Source organism: Oncorhynchus gorbuscha, linkage group LG02 (assembly GCF_021184085.1).
Source record: "Oncorhynchus gorbuscha isolate QuinsamMale2020 ecotype Even-year linkage group LG02, OgorEven_v1.0, whole genome shotgun sequence".
Classification (NCBI taxonomy): domain Eukaryota; kingdom Metazoa; phylum Chordata; class Actinopteri; order Salmoniformes; family Salmonidae; genus Oncorhynchus; species Oncorhynchus gorbuscha.
Window position 1 is genome coordinate 76,897,558 of NC_060174.1, and position 16,097 is coordinate 76,913,654.

The 16,097-nt window shown below is 41.9% G+C and overlaps 1 protein-coding gene across 1 annotated transcript in view; it reads right to left on the reverse strand.

Moving 5' to 3' along the window:
- Positions 1 to 15,353, reverse strand: part of LOC123990688 (Down syndrome cell adhesion molecule homolog) — a 134,777-nt gene extending 119,424 nt beyond the window's left edge. Inside the window, exon 1 of the mRNA XM_046291441.1 lies at positions 14,565 to 15,353. Coding sequence (XP_046147397.1) covers positions 14,565 to 14,607 — 43 coding nt within the window. The 5' untranslated portion in view covers positions 14,608 to 15,353. The remainder of the gene's footprint in view (positions 1 to 14,564) is intronic.
- Positions 15,354 to 16,097: the final 744 nt, after the last annotated feature.

A 16,097-nucleotide genomic window follows, 5' to 3' on the forward strand; every position in this document is an offset into this window, starting at 1 on the left:
TACGGTGAAGCATGGTGGTGGCAGCATCATGCCGTGGGGATGTTTTTCAGGGGCAGGGACTGGGAGACTAATCCGGATAGAGTGAAAGATGAACGGAGTACAGAGAGATCCTTGATGAAAACCTGCTCCAGAGCGCTCTGGACCTCAGACAAGGACAAAGGATCACCTTCCAAAAGGACAACATCTCTAAAGAGACCTGAAAATAGCTGTGCAGCAACTTTCCCCATATACCCTGACAGAGCTTGAAAGGATCTGAAGGGATAAATGGGGGAAACTCCCCAAATACAGGTGTGCCAAGCTAGCGTCATACCAAAGAAGACTTAAGTCTGTAATCGCTTCCAAAGGTGCTTCAACAAAGTACTGAGTAAAGGGTCTGAATACTAATGTAAATATTTGCTGGGGTTAAAAGGGATTGTGGGTCAGATGACTAGACATCACAGCCTTCCATCCCGCTCACAGCCATTCCCTGATGTTTCATAAAACATGCCCTTCACTCTCCCCCTCTCTCTATCTATACCTCCCTCATTCTCTCTTTCACCCCCTCTCCCACCACCCTTTCCATTTGCCTCACAGGCAGGCCTTTTCCATCTTGGGTAAGCCTACTGCAGTGGAGTCCTATAATACCGCAGTGGGAGACAGAGTCAGGTAACCCAGAGAACACCCAAAATGTTGCCCAACAGGAGGGTTGTAGAGGACATGGGGTGGAGAGAAGATTTTGCAATTTCATAACTAAGGGTGGAGGCAAATGTTTGAAGTTTTTAATATGATAACTGATGATCAATGGGTCCCACCACGGTCGGTAATTTGTCTATGCTTACTACAAGTTTAGATAGCAGGCCGCTAGACTAATTTACCAATCTAAAAACAATTAGCTGACATGGGCTAATTTAGTGACTGCTGATGCACAAACACCTTGCACCTTGTGTTTTCGATTATTCTAACTCTCAACAGTAAGTTAAGACCCCGACTGAGTCCCCCCCCCCCCCCCCCAAATATATATAATTGGTCCGAGAGCCTACAAAAGGGCCCATCCCTGCTATAAATCATTGTGACGGACACATGGCCAACTGAGGGTACACAAGACAGGCAGGAAAACCCCTAGGACAATGATCATACCATCCTGCATTCAGGCTATACTGTACTCTACTCACTGCACAAATAGGCTACGCTAACATTTTTTTAACACTACAATTATGATACACATTAAGACCAAAGAAATGTGGGTTTACTTTTATAAAGAAACACAATCTAAAGTGACACATCATATTTTATTTCCTAAAAATAGCATTTGTTTATCTTTTCTTTTTATCTGGATGGTGTGTCTCAGTCATTCTCTGGTCATCCCTCCTTTCCTCCGTCACGTCTGCTTGCCTAGTGACTGAGAACGTTAGCTCTGCAAAGCCAGGCAGCCAAGCGGACGTAAATGTATTCGCAACGTTTAGTGCTCAGGATTAATCAAATTATAATTTAATCATCTGATCAAACAGTAATTAGCATAATCACTTCTGGGGAAGGCCTGATAACGCAGAGACTGAAACAGAATGGACCTGGGGCTAGCAAAACTTTAATGAGACATTTTTAGAGAATCTTTGAAAATGGCTATAGAAATTGTGCCGATATTTGAATACAAATCAGGGCTTGTCGGATATGCCTCAAACTCATCCAATAGTCAGCCGAGCAGCTAACAATTAAAGACACTGGCTTAATAATACAAACACGCATCAATACACACACTGACACGCAATAAAACACACTGACCTTATATGTAGCTTTGTTATAATTGGGGTATTTTTTAATATGCTAATTTAATATGTTAAACTCATAAGGGAAACATTTTAAAAGCAATATGAGTCATGTAATTGTCCCTCATTTACAACCATTTTAGAGGGCTCAAAAATCATCCAAATTGGCTACACACCTTTTATACACAATATTGGTGCAATAGGATACAATGTATAACATTGTATTTAAAGGGCGGCTGAACTTCCTGATTTGGTCTTGTTTTAGATATGTTTAACATATGCTAGTGACTGAATTGAAATGTGAGTTGGTTAGGTATGGTTTGATGTGTCTGTTAGCAGGTTGGAAGAGTTAGTCAAATTATTTTACCAATTAGTTTCAAGCGAGCTGGTGTGCGACCATGGCAAAATTGGTTTGACTTTGGGTAGCCTATCTGCGGGACTATAAGGACCGTCAATAAATGTACACAATGTAAATTAGACAATATTTTCATGTTGCACGCCTTTTAGTTTTCACATTAAATGCTTTCAATGTGTGTATTTGAATTTATACAATTTATAGCTGGTTTTAGGTTTTTAACTCATTGAAATTTGCAGCTATTGTAATTTGAACATATTTTCCCATGTACAGTTACTTCATATCCCTTGACATTTTTCCACATTTTGTCTTTTTGTCTTACAAAGTAGTAATTAAATGGATTTAATTGTCATCTTTTTGTCACAAAATACTCTGTAATGTCAAAAGTGGACAAAAAATGTGAACATTTGTAAAAAATAAAATAAAATAAATGACAAACACTAAGTATTCAACCCCCTGAGTTATTGTATGTTAGTATCACCTTTGGTAGTGATTACAGCTGTGAGTCTTTCTGGGTAAGTCTCTAAGATCTTTCCACACCTGGACTATGCAACAATTGCCCTGTCAAATTGGTTGTTGATCATTGCTAGACAACCATTTTTAGGTCTTGCCATAGATTTTCAAGACGACTTAAGTCAAAACTGTAACTCGGCCACGCAGGAACATTCATTATCTTCTCGGTAAGCAACTCCAGTGTAGATTTCAAATCAAATCAAATATTATTAGTCACATGCGCCGCGCCATGTAGACCTTACAGTGAAATGCTTAATTACAAAATACAAATAAGAAATAAAAGTAACAAGTAGTTAAAGAGCAGCAGTAAAATAACAATAGCGAGGCTCTATACAGGGGGTACCGGTACAGAGTCAATGTGTGGGGGCACCGGGTAGTCGAGGTAATTGAGGTAATATGTACATGTAGGTAGAGTTATCCTCCTAGGCAGGGAGTAAAAGGGGGGGGCAATGCAAATAGTCTGGGTAGCCAGATGATTTGGCCTTGTGCTTTAGGTTATTGTCCTGCTGAAAGGTGACATGTGTCCCCAGTCCTTAATGATTACAAGTATACCCATAACATGATGCAGCCACCCCTATGCTTGAAAATATGGAGAGTGGCACTCAGTAATGTGTTGAATTGGATTTGTCCTAAACATAACACATTATGTTCAGGACAAAAAGTTAATTGCTTTGCAACATATTTTGCAGTATTACTTTAGTGCCTTGTTGCAAACAAGATGTATGTTTTGGAATATCTCTATTCTGTATTTGTTGCAAACAGGATGCATGTTTTGGAATATTTTAATAATTCTCACTTTGTCAATTAGGTTAGTATTGTGGAAAAAGTGCAATGTTGTTGACCCAGCCTCAGTTTTCTCCTATCACAGCCATTAAACTCTGTAACTATTGGCCTCATGGTGAAATCCCTGAGCGGTTTCCTTCCTCTCCGGTAACTGAGTTGGGAAGGACGCCTGTATCTTTGTAGTGACTGGGTGTATTGACACACCATCCAAAGTGTAATTCATAATTTCCCCATGATCAAAGGGATGTTGAATATCTGCTTGTAGAGCAATGGAAAATCTCCCTGATCTTTGTGGTTGAATTTGTGTTTGAAATTCAATGCTCGACTGAGGGACCTTACAGATAATTGTATGTGTGGGGTACAGAGATGAGGTAGTCATTAAAAAATTATGTTAAACGCTATTATTGCACATAGAGTCCATGACTTGTTAAGCAAATGTTTACTCCTGAATTGATTTAGACTTGCCGTAACAAAGGGGTTGAATACTTATTGATTCAAGACATATCAGCTTTTTATTTTTTATTAATTAGTAGAAATGTAGATACAAATAATTCCACTTTGACATTATGGGGTATTGTGTGTAGGCCAGTGACAAAAACATCTCAATTTAATCAATTTCATATTCAGGCTGTAACAAGGAGTGTGAATACTTTCTGAAGGCACTGTACATTGTGTAATTTGCCAATGGTCCCTAACTAGCCCCATAGGGATATTCAAAGTCAACCCAAATTTACCACAGGCATTACGATCGGGTCGGGTGCAGCTGCACTCCGAATTGATGATTACTTGTGTGTTGCCAGCTGTGGGCATGTGGGCAGAATGAAAACAAACCCATCCTTCATTTAAGTTGTGATGCAGTCACAAACACAAGTCTGATGAAACTGTGTTTTCAACGAGACTGACTTTATTGCCTAAATGATCCTATTTACACTTTGTAGTCAATTATGACAGAATAATATTTTGGGGGACTCATATCGATGTTTTCTAAAGGAGAAGTTGGTTTTTAGGGGCAGTTGCTCTTTAACGGCCAGCATTGCATTGTAATATATAGCATTAATTTGATCAACTATAATGTCATTCCCTACAGAAAAAGAAGAGAATGTGTTCTGTGGTGATGCATAAGACACCTCACCTGCCTCCTATGTCAACTCAGGAGATAAATCAATTTGGACTTTTTTCCGTGGCATTGTACCTGTCCCATGTGTTATAAATGAGCCTGACCTGGTGTGTGTGTGTGTATGTGTGTGTATGTGTGTGCGCGTGCGTGCGTGTGTGCGTGTGTGTGAGTTAACCCTGAAGGCAGAGTCTTTCTGTAGAGGTCATTTGCCACTTCTTCCATTACCCATGTGACAGCCTTTAGAAATGGCCTCCTAAAAATAGCCCTGCAGTGTGTCTGTGTATGTGCACAACATTACATACAGAAACCCACCAGGCAGGAAACTCTTCGCCTGGCAAATACTGTTTCCTGATATGGTGACCCCAGCAATCTGCCACTGGCATTTCCTGTCTCCAGATCTGGAACCTGGGCACAACCCTTATCTCAGGAAGAACTGTTGGCACTGGTGTTCTAATGCTTGTTCAAAATATCAGATAATGGTTCCGGGGGAGAAGGCTGCCGTTTTAGGGGCTCCTAACCAACTGTGCTATTTAGTTAGCTTTTTCGCATTGTTTGCAACTAATTTTGTACATAATGTTGCTGCTGCCGTCTCTTATGACCGAAAAGAGCTTCTGGACATCAGAACAGCAATAACTCACCTCAAACTAGACAAAATATGATTTTCTTTAATGAGTCTGACACAAAGGATATTCTGCTTTGTCGAGACAAGGCCCAAATCCCTGTCATCCGCGTGAAGAAAAGACGGAGAAATTCGCAGACGAGTAGGTAAACCATCACTACTCTCAGTATTATTGGCCAACATGCAATCATTGGAAAACAAACTGGACAATCTATGATTAAGACTATCCTACCAACGAGCCATTTCACCGAGACATGGCTAAACGATGACAGGGATAACATAGAGCTGACTGGCTTGTCTGTGCATCGGCAGGATAGAGCAGCTACGTCTTGTAAGAGGAGGGGCGGGGCTGTGTGTCTATTTGTCAATAACTGCTGGTGTGCAATGTTTAATATTAAAGAAATCTTGAGGTATCGCTCTCTCGAGGTAGAATACGTCATAATAAGCTGTAGACAACACTATCAACCAAGAGAGTTCTCATCTATATTATTCGTAGCCGTCTATTTACCACCCAAAATTGATGATGGCACTAAGACCGCACTCAACAAGCTGTATAAGGCCATAAGCAAACAAGAAAATGCTCATCCAGAAGCGGCGCTCCTAGTGTCACATGCTACATGTGCAACCAGAGGAAAGCTTCAATACCGGACTGAGATTGAATCCTACTACACCGGCTCTGACGCTCGTCGGATGTGGCAGGGCTTGAAAACTATTACGGACTACAAAGGGAAACCCAGTTGCGAGCTGCCCAGTGACGCGAGCCTGCCAGATGAGCTAAATGACTTTATGCTCGCTTTGAGGCAAGCAACACTGAAGCATGCATGACAGCACCTACTGTTCCGGACAACTGTGTACTCACGCAATCCTTAGCCGATGTGAGCACGACCATTAAAGAGGTCAACATTCACAAAGCCGCAGGGCCAGACAGATTACCAGGACATGTACTCAAAGCATGCGTGGACCAACTGGCAAGTGTCTTCACTGACATTTTCAACCTCTCCCTTACCGTCTGTAATACTTACATGTTTCAAGCAGACCACCATAGTCCCTGTGCTCAAGAAAGCGAAGGTAACCTACCTAAATGATGACCGCCCCGTAGCACTCACGTTGTTAGCCATGAAGTGCTTTGAAAGGTTGGTCATGGCTCACATCAACACTATCATGCCAGAAACCCTAGACCCACTCCAATTCGCATTCCGCCCCAACAGATTCACCCACGACTGCGTGGCCAAGCATGACTCCAACACCATCATTATGTTTACGCAACAGTGGTAGGCATGATCACCAACAACGAAGAGACAGCCTATAGGGAGGAGGTCAGAGACCTGGCAGTGTGGTGCCAGGACGACAACCTCTCCCTTAATGTGAGCAAGACAAACACACCCCCATTAACATCGACTGGGCTGAAGTGGAGCGGGTCGAGAGTTAAGTTCCTTGGTGTCCACATCACCAACGAACTATCATGATCCAAACACACCAAGACAGTTGTGAAGAGAGCACGACAACACATTTTCCCCCCCAGGAGACTGAAAAGATTTGGCATGGGTCCCCATATCCTCAAAGTTTTACAGCTGCACAATTGAGAGCATCCTGACCGCCTGGTATGGCAACTGCTCGGCACCTGACCGTCAGGCACTACAGAGGGTAGTGCTTACTGCCCAGTACATCACTGGGGCCAAGTTTCCTGACATCCAGGACCTATATACCAGGCGGTGTCAGAGGAAGGCCCTAAAAATGTTTCAAGTCTCCAGTCACCCAAGTCATTGACTGTTTTCTCTGCTATCGCACGGCAAGCAGTACAGGAGCGCCAAGTCTAGGACCAAAAGGCTCCTTAACAGCTTCTACCCCCACGCCATAAGACTGCTGAACAATCAATCAATTTACTATTTACATTGACAACCCTCCCTCTCCACCCCCTTTGTTTTCACACTGCTGCTACTCGCTGTTTATTATCATCTATGCATAGTCGCTTAACAAATTACCTCGACTAACCTGTACCCTCCCACATTGACTCAGTACCGGTACTCAATATATATAGCCTCGTTATTGTTATTGTAATTTTCTTGTGTTACTTTTGATTTTATTACATTTTCTTAACTCTTTCTTGAACTGCATTGTTGGTTAAGGGCTTGTAAGTAAGCATTTCACGGTAAGGTTGTTGTTGTATTCGGTGCATGTGATAAATAACATTTGATTTGAAGTGAATAGTACAGTGCCATGGTGATTTCAAAGAGAGCAAGAGTGAGCATGTGAGCACAAACCATGACTTTAGCAGGAAACCTTATATTTCAGCTGATCCTGGAGCTGCACAGGTTGGATGTATGTATTAAATGTCCAACGCCAAGTCTATAGTATACTGTAGGCTATGTGTGTGTAATGGCTTAAGCGCCTGTCCCTCTTTGACCTGACATAGTACATGACATATCTTAAACTACTCATCCTGTATACTCAACTCATCCTAAAATATGTACCTTTCAGGCCTCAATCCATGGTGATATTGTATCTGAAGGGTTATCTGTATCTCAAAGGCAAAAGAGGGTCTATTATGCTGAACGAGGATAGCATTTCCTTTCGCTACGTAAAATCTCATACAAAATTAACAAACTGGAAGTTCTGAGACACGGCACAGTACAACAGTCAAATTTCAGAAAAAAAGTTCAAGCAGGACACTTGTCTTGTGCATACTGTAGGGCCTTTGGTCCACAGCATCCCCGATGTAGGATAGTTGTGCCACATTTAGATCAGCTCCTGCCATTCTGAAGGGTTAGGGCATTAGCCTACTGTCCCACATTAACGTGAAAATATTATCATATTAGCAAAAACAAATTATATAGGCTATCTACTAACTACTGATCTTGTTTTATTAATTCACTGATATAAAACTCCACCTACCAGCACGAACCTGTGTTCATGAAGGAACTTTCCCTTGACTAGTAGTTTAGTTCTTTACAGTGTGTAACACATGCTGACTCTCCCGCTCTCTCTCTCTTGCGCTCCAGCTTTTACTCTCTCTCTCTCTTGCTCTCTAGCTCTTACTCTCTCTCTCTCTTGCTCTAGCTCTTTCTCTCTCTCTTTTTCTCTCTCGCCCTTACTCTCTCTCTCTCTCTTGCTCTCTAGCTCTTACTCTCTCTCTCTTGCTCTAGCTCTTACTCTCTCTCTCTCTCACTCTTTCTCTCTCTCTCTTGCTCTCTCGCCCTTACTCTCTCTCTCTCTAACTCTTGCTCTCTAGCTCTTACTCTCGCTGTCTCTTGCTCTAGATCTTTCTCTCTTTCTTGCTCTCTAGCCCTTACTCTCTCTCTCTCTCGCTCTCTCGCTCTTACTCTCTCTTTCTCTCTCTCGCTCTCTAGCTCTTACTCTCTCCCTCTCTCTTGCTCTCTAGCGCTTTCTCTTGCTCTCTAGCGCTTACTCTCTCTCTCTCTCTTGCTCTCTCTCTCTCTTCTCTCTCTCTCTCTCTCTCTCTCTCTCTCTCTCTCTCTCTCTCTCTCTCTCTCTCTCTCTCTCTCTCTCTCTCTCTCTCTCTGCTTAGTTGCACACCATCATCCCTTTAAGCATTCTGGCCTGGGTTAAATGAAATAGTTAACATTTCAATGTGCATCCATTACCATATCGTTCAGTCTGTTCTGCATGTAACAGCCAACTAACTCCAAGCTCAGGGATATGTTAGGATATGACATTACATTCATCTTGCACAATGTTTTAGATATTGCAAATACCTGCCACATGCAGATTTTTATGGGAAGGATGTATTTTGGAAGGCTTTATTATACAGTGCTGGTATTTATATTTATCTATCTACCAAAGGATACCACCAGCCAACACAGATCCAGTTTCCCACTGGCCTAAACATGACCTCCAAACAATGTTGTCTTGTGTTTTTACTGGTAATAACAACGATAATGGGATAAGGGTGTTTTATTTACAGTGTTCACTGTCTTTCATAAGTTTAAATTATTCACATTAGGTAAAGAGAAAAGATCCCAAACCAAATCTATGAGTTGCAGATATCAGGTTTGGAGTGCAGGTTTGTTGATCTTTGATATTTTAAACAATGAAAGGAAAGAAATACAGTATCTTGATTTTCTTTAAGGATTCCGTATCTAGTACAAAGTGATTCAACACAATGGGGATCTCTCTGAATATTCATTGTCGGTTTTCTTGTCCTCACACTTTCAGATATAAAGTGAAGATAGACTTTTCCTTCACAATGACAAAGTTACCTACACTACATGACCAAAAGTATGTGGACACCTTCTCATCAAACATCTCATGGGCATTAATATGGACACCCCTTTGCTCCCGAGTGGCGCAGCGGTCTAAGACACTGCCTCTCAGTGCAAGAGGCATCACTGCAGTCCCTGGATCGTGACTGGGAGTTCCATAGGGTGGCGCACAATTAGCCCAGCGTCGTCCGGGTAGGCCGCAAATGTAAATAAGAATTTGTTCTTAACTGACTTGCCTAGTTAAATAAAAGTAACTTTCTCTTTCTTTTTTTAACAAAAAAATAACAGCCTCCACTCTTCTGTGAAGGCATTTCACTAGATGATGGAACATTGTTGCGGGGGCTTGCTTTCATTCAGCCACAAGGGCATTAGTGAGGTCGGGCACTGATGTTGGGCGATTAGGCATGGCTGGCAGTCAGCGATCCAATTCATCCCAAAGGTGCTCGATGGGGTTCTGTGCAGGCCAGTCAAGATCTTCCACACCAATTTCGACAAACCATTTCTGTGTGGACCTCGCTTTGTGCACGGGGGCATTGTCATGCTGAAACTGGAAAGGTCCTTCCCCAAGCTGTTGCCACAAAGTTGGAAGCACATCTAGAATATCATTGTATCGTTAAGATTTCTCTTCACTGGAAGTAAGCGGCCTAGCCCGAATCATGAAAAACAGCCCCAGACCATTATTCCTCCTCCACCAAACTTTACAGTTGACACTGTGCATTGGGGCAGGTAGCGTTCTCCTGGCATCCGCCAAATCCAGATTTGTCCGTTGGACTGCCAGATGGTGAAGATTGATTCATCACACCAGAGAACGTGTTTCCACTACTCCAGAGTCCATTGGGGTCGAGCTTTACACCACTCCAGCCGACACTTGGCATTGCGCATGGCGATCTTATACTTGTGTGCGGCTGCTCGGCCATGGAAACCCATTTCATGAAGCTCTTGATGAACAGTTACTGTTCTGATGTTGATTCCAGAGGCAGTGTTGCAACTGAGGACAGTCGATTTTTACACGCTACGCTCTTCAGCACTCGCCGGTCCCGTGCTGTGAGCTTCTGTGGCCTAGCACTTTGCGGCTGTGCCGTTGTTGCTCCTAGACGTTTCCACTTCACAATAACAGCACTTACAGTTGACTGGGGAAGCTCAAGCAGGGCAGAAATTTGACGAACTGACTTGTTGCAAATGTAGCATCCTACAACGGTGCCACGTTGAAAGTCACTGAGCTATTCAGTAAGGCCATTCTACTGCCAATATTTGTGTATGGAGATTGAATGGCCTTGTGCTCAATTCTATACACCTGTCAGCAAAGGGTGTGGCTGAAATAGCCAAATCCACTAATTTGAAGGGGTGTCCACATACTTTTGTATATACAGTGTACACACTGATCTTCAGTGTGTAGATATTCCTGCTGTTTGTGATAAACGACATCCATCATTCGCACATATTTTTACACTCAAAGTACAATTGTCCTTTTCTTCCACTCTCTCATCCCTGATTGCAATGACAAAAACACTGTGTCCAAGTACTAAGTCAACATGTCTGCTATGACCATCCCAAACCTGGGTCTCTCTTTCTGTAGATCTCCCAGATGGGTTGATTAAAATCTCTGTGGTCATGACAGCTTTATCAAGGTTAATCCTGTAGCCTGGTTCCCTGGGCTATTCCTGTTCGAAACGAGCAGTCTAACTGATACTGACAGCTATTCAGATGCCAGGCCTAGGATGGCTTTAATCTTCAAAAGAAGGAGTCTTCCTACTGGCAAGCACAGATGAAGGTAAGTGTTTAAATAAGAGGAAACAGACAGACAGACAGACAGACAGACAGACAGACAGACAGACAGACAGACAGACAGACAGACAGACAGACAGACAGACAGACAGACAGACAGACAGACAGACAGACAGACAGACAGACAGACAGACAGACAGACAGACAGACAGACAGACAGACAGACAGACAGACAGACAGACAGACAGACAGACAGACAGACAGACAGACAGACAGACAGAGTGAGCCAATTGAGGAGCATTGTTGTATATTCGCACTGATTATTAGTGTCCAATTGAGCGTGTGTCCAATTTGCCCCCTGGCATTGCTGAGCAAAAACAACATTATGCCATTTCCCCAATCTGTCTCTCCATTGATGTTGCCATCACATTTGGGTTTTAATAGAGATACTGATGCAAGAGCACTAGAAAAGTGTCATTGAAATCCACTCTACAATGCTTTTTATTTGTTGCAACTGCAAATAGTTTATGATTGCAAATTGTATCCACAGACAAGATGAGTTTGCACCTCAGTCGTGAGAATGAAAATGGAAAGCAGCATTAAGTATACGCAACACAAAGTGTCCGGTAGATTTAAATGTTTAAATGTCAAGCTGTTGCTAAAAACAGAAAACATGATCTAACAACTTTTAAATAAAATGCTCATACCTTTACATAAATCACAAACTATAAATACACCATCTAAAACAAGATCTAAAGCAAACAAAAAGACATGAGCTAACTATCACTGATTGGGGTAGTCAGTCCTGAAAAAAACAACACAAACCTGGGAAAAATGTATCTCTGTCATCAGAATGATGGAGAACTCACCACCAGAGTAACATCTTTAAAACATGCAATAATAACCTTCACATCTCCTCTCTCTATCTACAACAATATCACTGGGCTGCAGGAGTGATAGGTCTAATCCATGGCGAAGAACTTCCGGGGTCACCTGCACAGAGCGCGGCCTTGCTCAGACCCAGTCCACACTATGCCAACACTCATTAGCCATGTTTCCATAGAGACAGTAGAAGGGTAGCTGCTGCTTTCGCAACGGCTACTAGGGATCCTAATAAAATACCAAATACCAAAAGACCATCTCAGGAGCATGTGCTGCTAGATCAGAACCCTAAAAGCCTTTATTTCTGGGATCCAATATATCTCTCTCCCTCCCCCTCTCTCTCTTCCTGCCCAGAAGAGCTAGGCTACACATTGTACTATTCAAACAGAGGATAGTGCTGGTGATGTGGACGTTGCTTGGACATAAAACAATATACAAATCAGCGCAATATGCAAAGTAGACGGATATCATAAGACCTATTTTTTCACATTTTTGAAAGAAACAAGCATAAAAAAAGGAAAGAATACTGCATAATATTATTGTATGCAATTCCTGACCACAAAACAATAATTTGAATAACTTCAAAGATTGACAAAGTGACCCCTGCATAAAGTGCATATGTCAATAAAACACAGCGCATCAAAACAACCATAGATGCTGCATGCATCATAATCCACAATGGTATTTTCATTCTAAGTTTCTATGCTGAACACTTGAGGAGCAGCCATTTTACAACGCTGTAGTCTGCTTGGTCAAAACACACTATGTGAAGCTGTTCAAAAGCCTAGATGGAGATCGTGCTCTCAGCTCCCACAAGGGTGTATTGTTGAACATCATGGATTTATATTTGTAATGGACATCATACTATTGAACAGGTGCTTTCTCTAGAACCAGTCACGCCTCAGTTGTGTTAAAATGCATTTGTACACGTCCCTCACTGCCTTAATGTATTCTCTGTGGCAAACAATGGCAGCCTCATTCAGTCCTTCAGCACTGCCACAAAATGGTTTTCCTGTCATCTTTGGTTGATGCATTGCCCTCTCTCCCCTCAGTTTACATGCATGTGTCCACTTTTCATTCCCTCCCGGCCCCCTCCCTCCAGCCGTCCATCCGTCCATCTTTAAAAAGACCCTCTAAATGCCCCAATTTTCTCTCTTGCTCCATTCTCTACCCCCCCCCCCCCCCCCACACACACACACACACACACACACACACACACACACACACACACACACACACACACACACACACACACACACACACACACACACACACACACACACACACACACACACACACACACACACACACACACACACACCCTTCTTGTATTTGCTAAGGGTTCAGGTAGCCCCAACCCAAAATAGAATTTGCCTCCTATATATCCGTCCATATTTTGTAGGAATTACAGGCCAATCACCTTTGCATTGTGTAAAAGAAAAGGAGTGGGTTAAACTGTTTGAGTGGGAACACAGGGAAATGGGCCATAAGGGGCTTGCCTCAACTCTTTTATTTATTATCCTGATGCCTCCATGTTTGTACTTGTAATATGGCGGGTGTAACGCCATAAAAAAATGTTTAAAAGACAGCACCAACCTAGTTGTTTCCTTTTTAAGTATTATCTCAAAAGATAGCGGACTGATTGTACATAAATAAACAAATTATCTCGTGCAATAATGAATTTACTTCATCCCTAGATGCTACTGCATTTTATTTTTTATATAAAACATTCATTTGCCTATTGCCTCTCCCATATAGCAAATAAGCATACAGTTTTTTCAATGAATCAATATACAGTATGTGGCTAGGAGAAATCATTGCATTTTTTTAAGTGGTACACTATTTAAGTGTAATTCACATGTGATTATGCTGTTATGAATGAATATATGGAATTACTAATTGTATTGATGTAAGTATGTAAATTTGCTACAATAATCCGTAATTGGTAATTATGAAGAAAAATTCACTTTAAAAAAAATAAACAAGAAGTTAATCTTCTAAACAGTTTTTAAAATAAATCAAAATATACAATATACCTAAATTTCATTAGATTCAAAATGCAAAAAAAGTACAATTAGACCAAACTGAAATAAGGTTACTTATTATTGAAGTCTAACCTGAGAAAAGTATCAAAATGATACAAGCATTTAGCTAATATTTTCATATAAAGCCACCAGGGAAAGAAAATATAGGCATCACCCCACATACACTGCCTATGTACTGTTACACTATTCTAGAAATGTCTTATACAATATTATGTTGATTTCCCCAATGAAAAAAGTCGAGTCTCGAATGTTTTATTCCGTGTTTTTAAATCAGTGTTTTCACATAGTTGTATCCAACTATAGGCATTAGGTAATTAACCTGGATGTGACTGGCAGGCATAGCACAGCTTGTAGGGTACTTCTGCGGCTGCCCAATCCAACCTCGCTCTCCCCTTGGCCTCTCAGGACATAGCATCAGCCCTTAACTCTTTCATTTTCTCACAAAAACAATTATATTATTCCGAAAATAATCAACACAGAGCTTGTAGGATATATCTCTTAAGTTTTGTTCAGAGGTAAATGAACATAAATTAATTAAGTTCATTTTAGAGAGCACAACTCACCATTCAAGATGCACTGGAAAAAGATGATAGCCAATATCCACATGCCCCGCTCCGTTCAATATCCAAGCTATGCTTTTTCTTATTTTCACTCCACACACTTTCTTCCTTAGATGTTCTTTATATTTCTTCAATATGTCAATAGCAATGGACGATGGTCTGTACAAATCAGTCTCTCTCTCTCTCTCTCTCTCTCTCTCTCTCTCTCTCTCTCTCTCTCTCTCTCTCTCTCTCTCTCTCTCTCTCTCTCTAGGTTGGGAAGAGGAGGTATGAGCTTCTGGTGATTGTGTTTTGGTAAGAGCTGAGATCGAATTGTAGGCCTACGTCTCGCTTGAAGTGGCAACGCCGTGCCTTAGTGCAGCCTTCCCGGCGTTTGGGCGGGGGGTTCGCCTTCTTGAGCTCCGGTCCAGGTGAGTGCTGCTGAGACTGGAGGTTGAAGACGCGACACGAGGAGGGTTAAACGCAATGTGCACAGGTGGAATTCCCAAAGAAAATAAAGAATGAAGTTAAAAATTCGAATTTCAAAAGAATGAAAACACCTATGAATAAATAATGAAACAAAAAAAGTTTCCAGTGCCCAAAATCATAAAGTTGGATTTGGAAAAAAAGAACGTATGAATTTTTAAGCAGGAGGCAATAGTTGTTGGCTGAAGCCTAGTGAAAACTCATTTCATTTTCACCGCCTCTCTCCATCCAACAAGCAACAAGCACACGCATCTTCCCGCAGCCGTACAAATCACACTGGTCCCTGCGCTAACCTTCCCTGGCTCAGAGCATTATGGAATAACCCTCGCCTCCTCCGCAGCCGCTTTTCTTCTTCATTGCCTTAAAGGTGCAGCAGCTCGCCACTCCATCCCTTCAGCTGAGCGCTAGATTTCATGCAGGGGCTTGTCTCCACTCCTTATGAGAGACAGGATACCAAGGTGTCCATTCAGGGTAAAATAAATTAATATTGCCTACGTTAAAATAATCAAGTGGTTATTAGCCCAATGATTATTCTAATTCACTCCAGCCCCGAAAAAAATCTAAATGATCTCAATGTGAAGACATCAAGTTATGTCCTTTAATGTGTTTTCTGTATAATTTATGAGCCCCGCAGGCGTGTTGGGATTCAGCCAGCCTTTGACTGCATTTATTAATTGACCTTGACAAATATGAGCAGCGGCCTTCCTCGCACCAGGGGCGTCAACAGCAGCCATGTCAGGAACCCCTGCTCGTGTGACTAGGGAGACCACACAGGAGATGTATCCAATCCCTCAGCCGATAGCCTAGCCAACTACACGCTCAAAATGGTCGGTGAATGGTTGGATAAGAATAGCCACTACTGCGGCATGTTAATGTTGTCGAAGTGCCATAGCCTCAGTCGACTCACCTCAGCCTCACTATCACCAGCAAAAAAAAATACTGTTTTCTTTTGTCACGTGCTGCACATCTTCCCGTGGTTTCCCTCCTGTCAAGTTTTGAGGTTCGTGAAAAATTCATTTCAAAGCTGCAAACCAACATATTGAACACAATGCAAATGCAGTAATGTTAAAA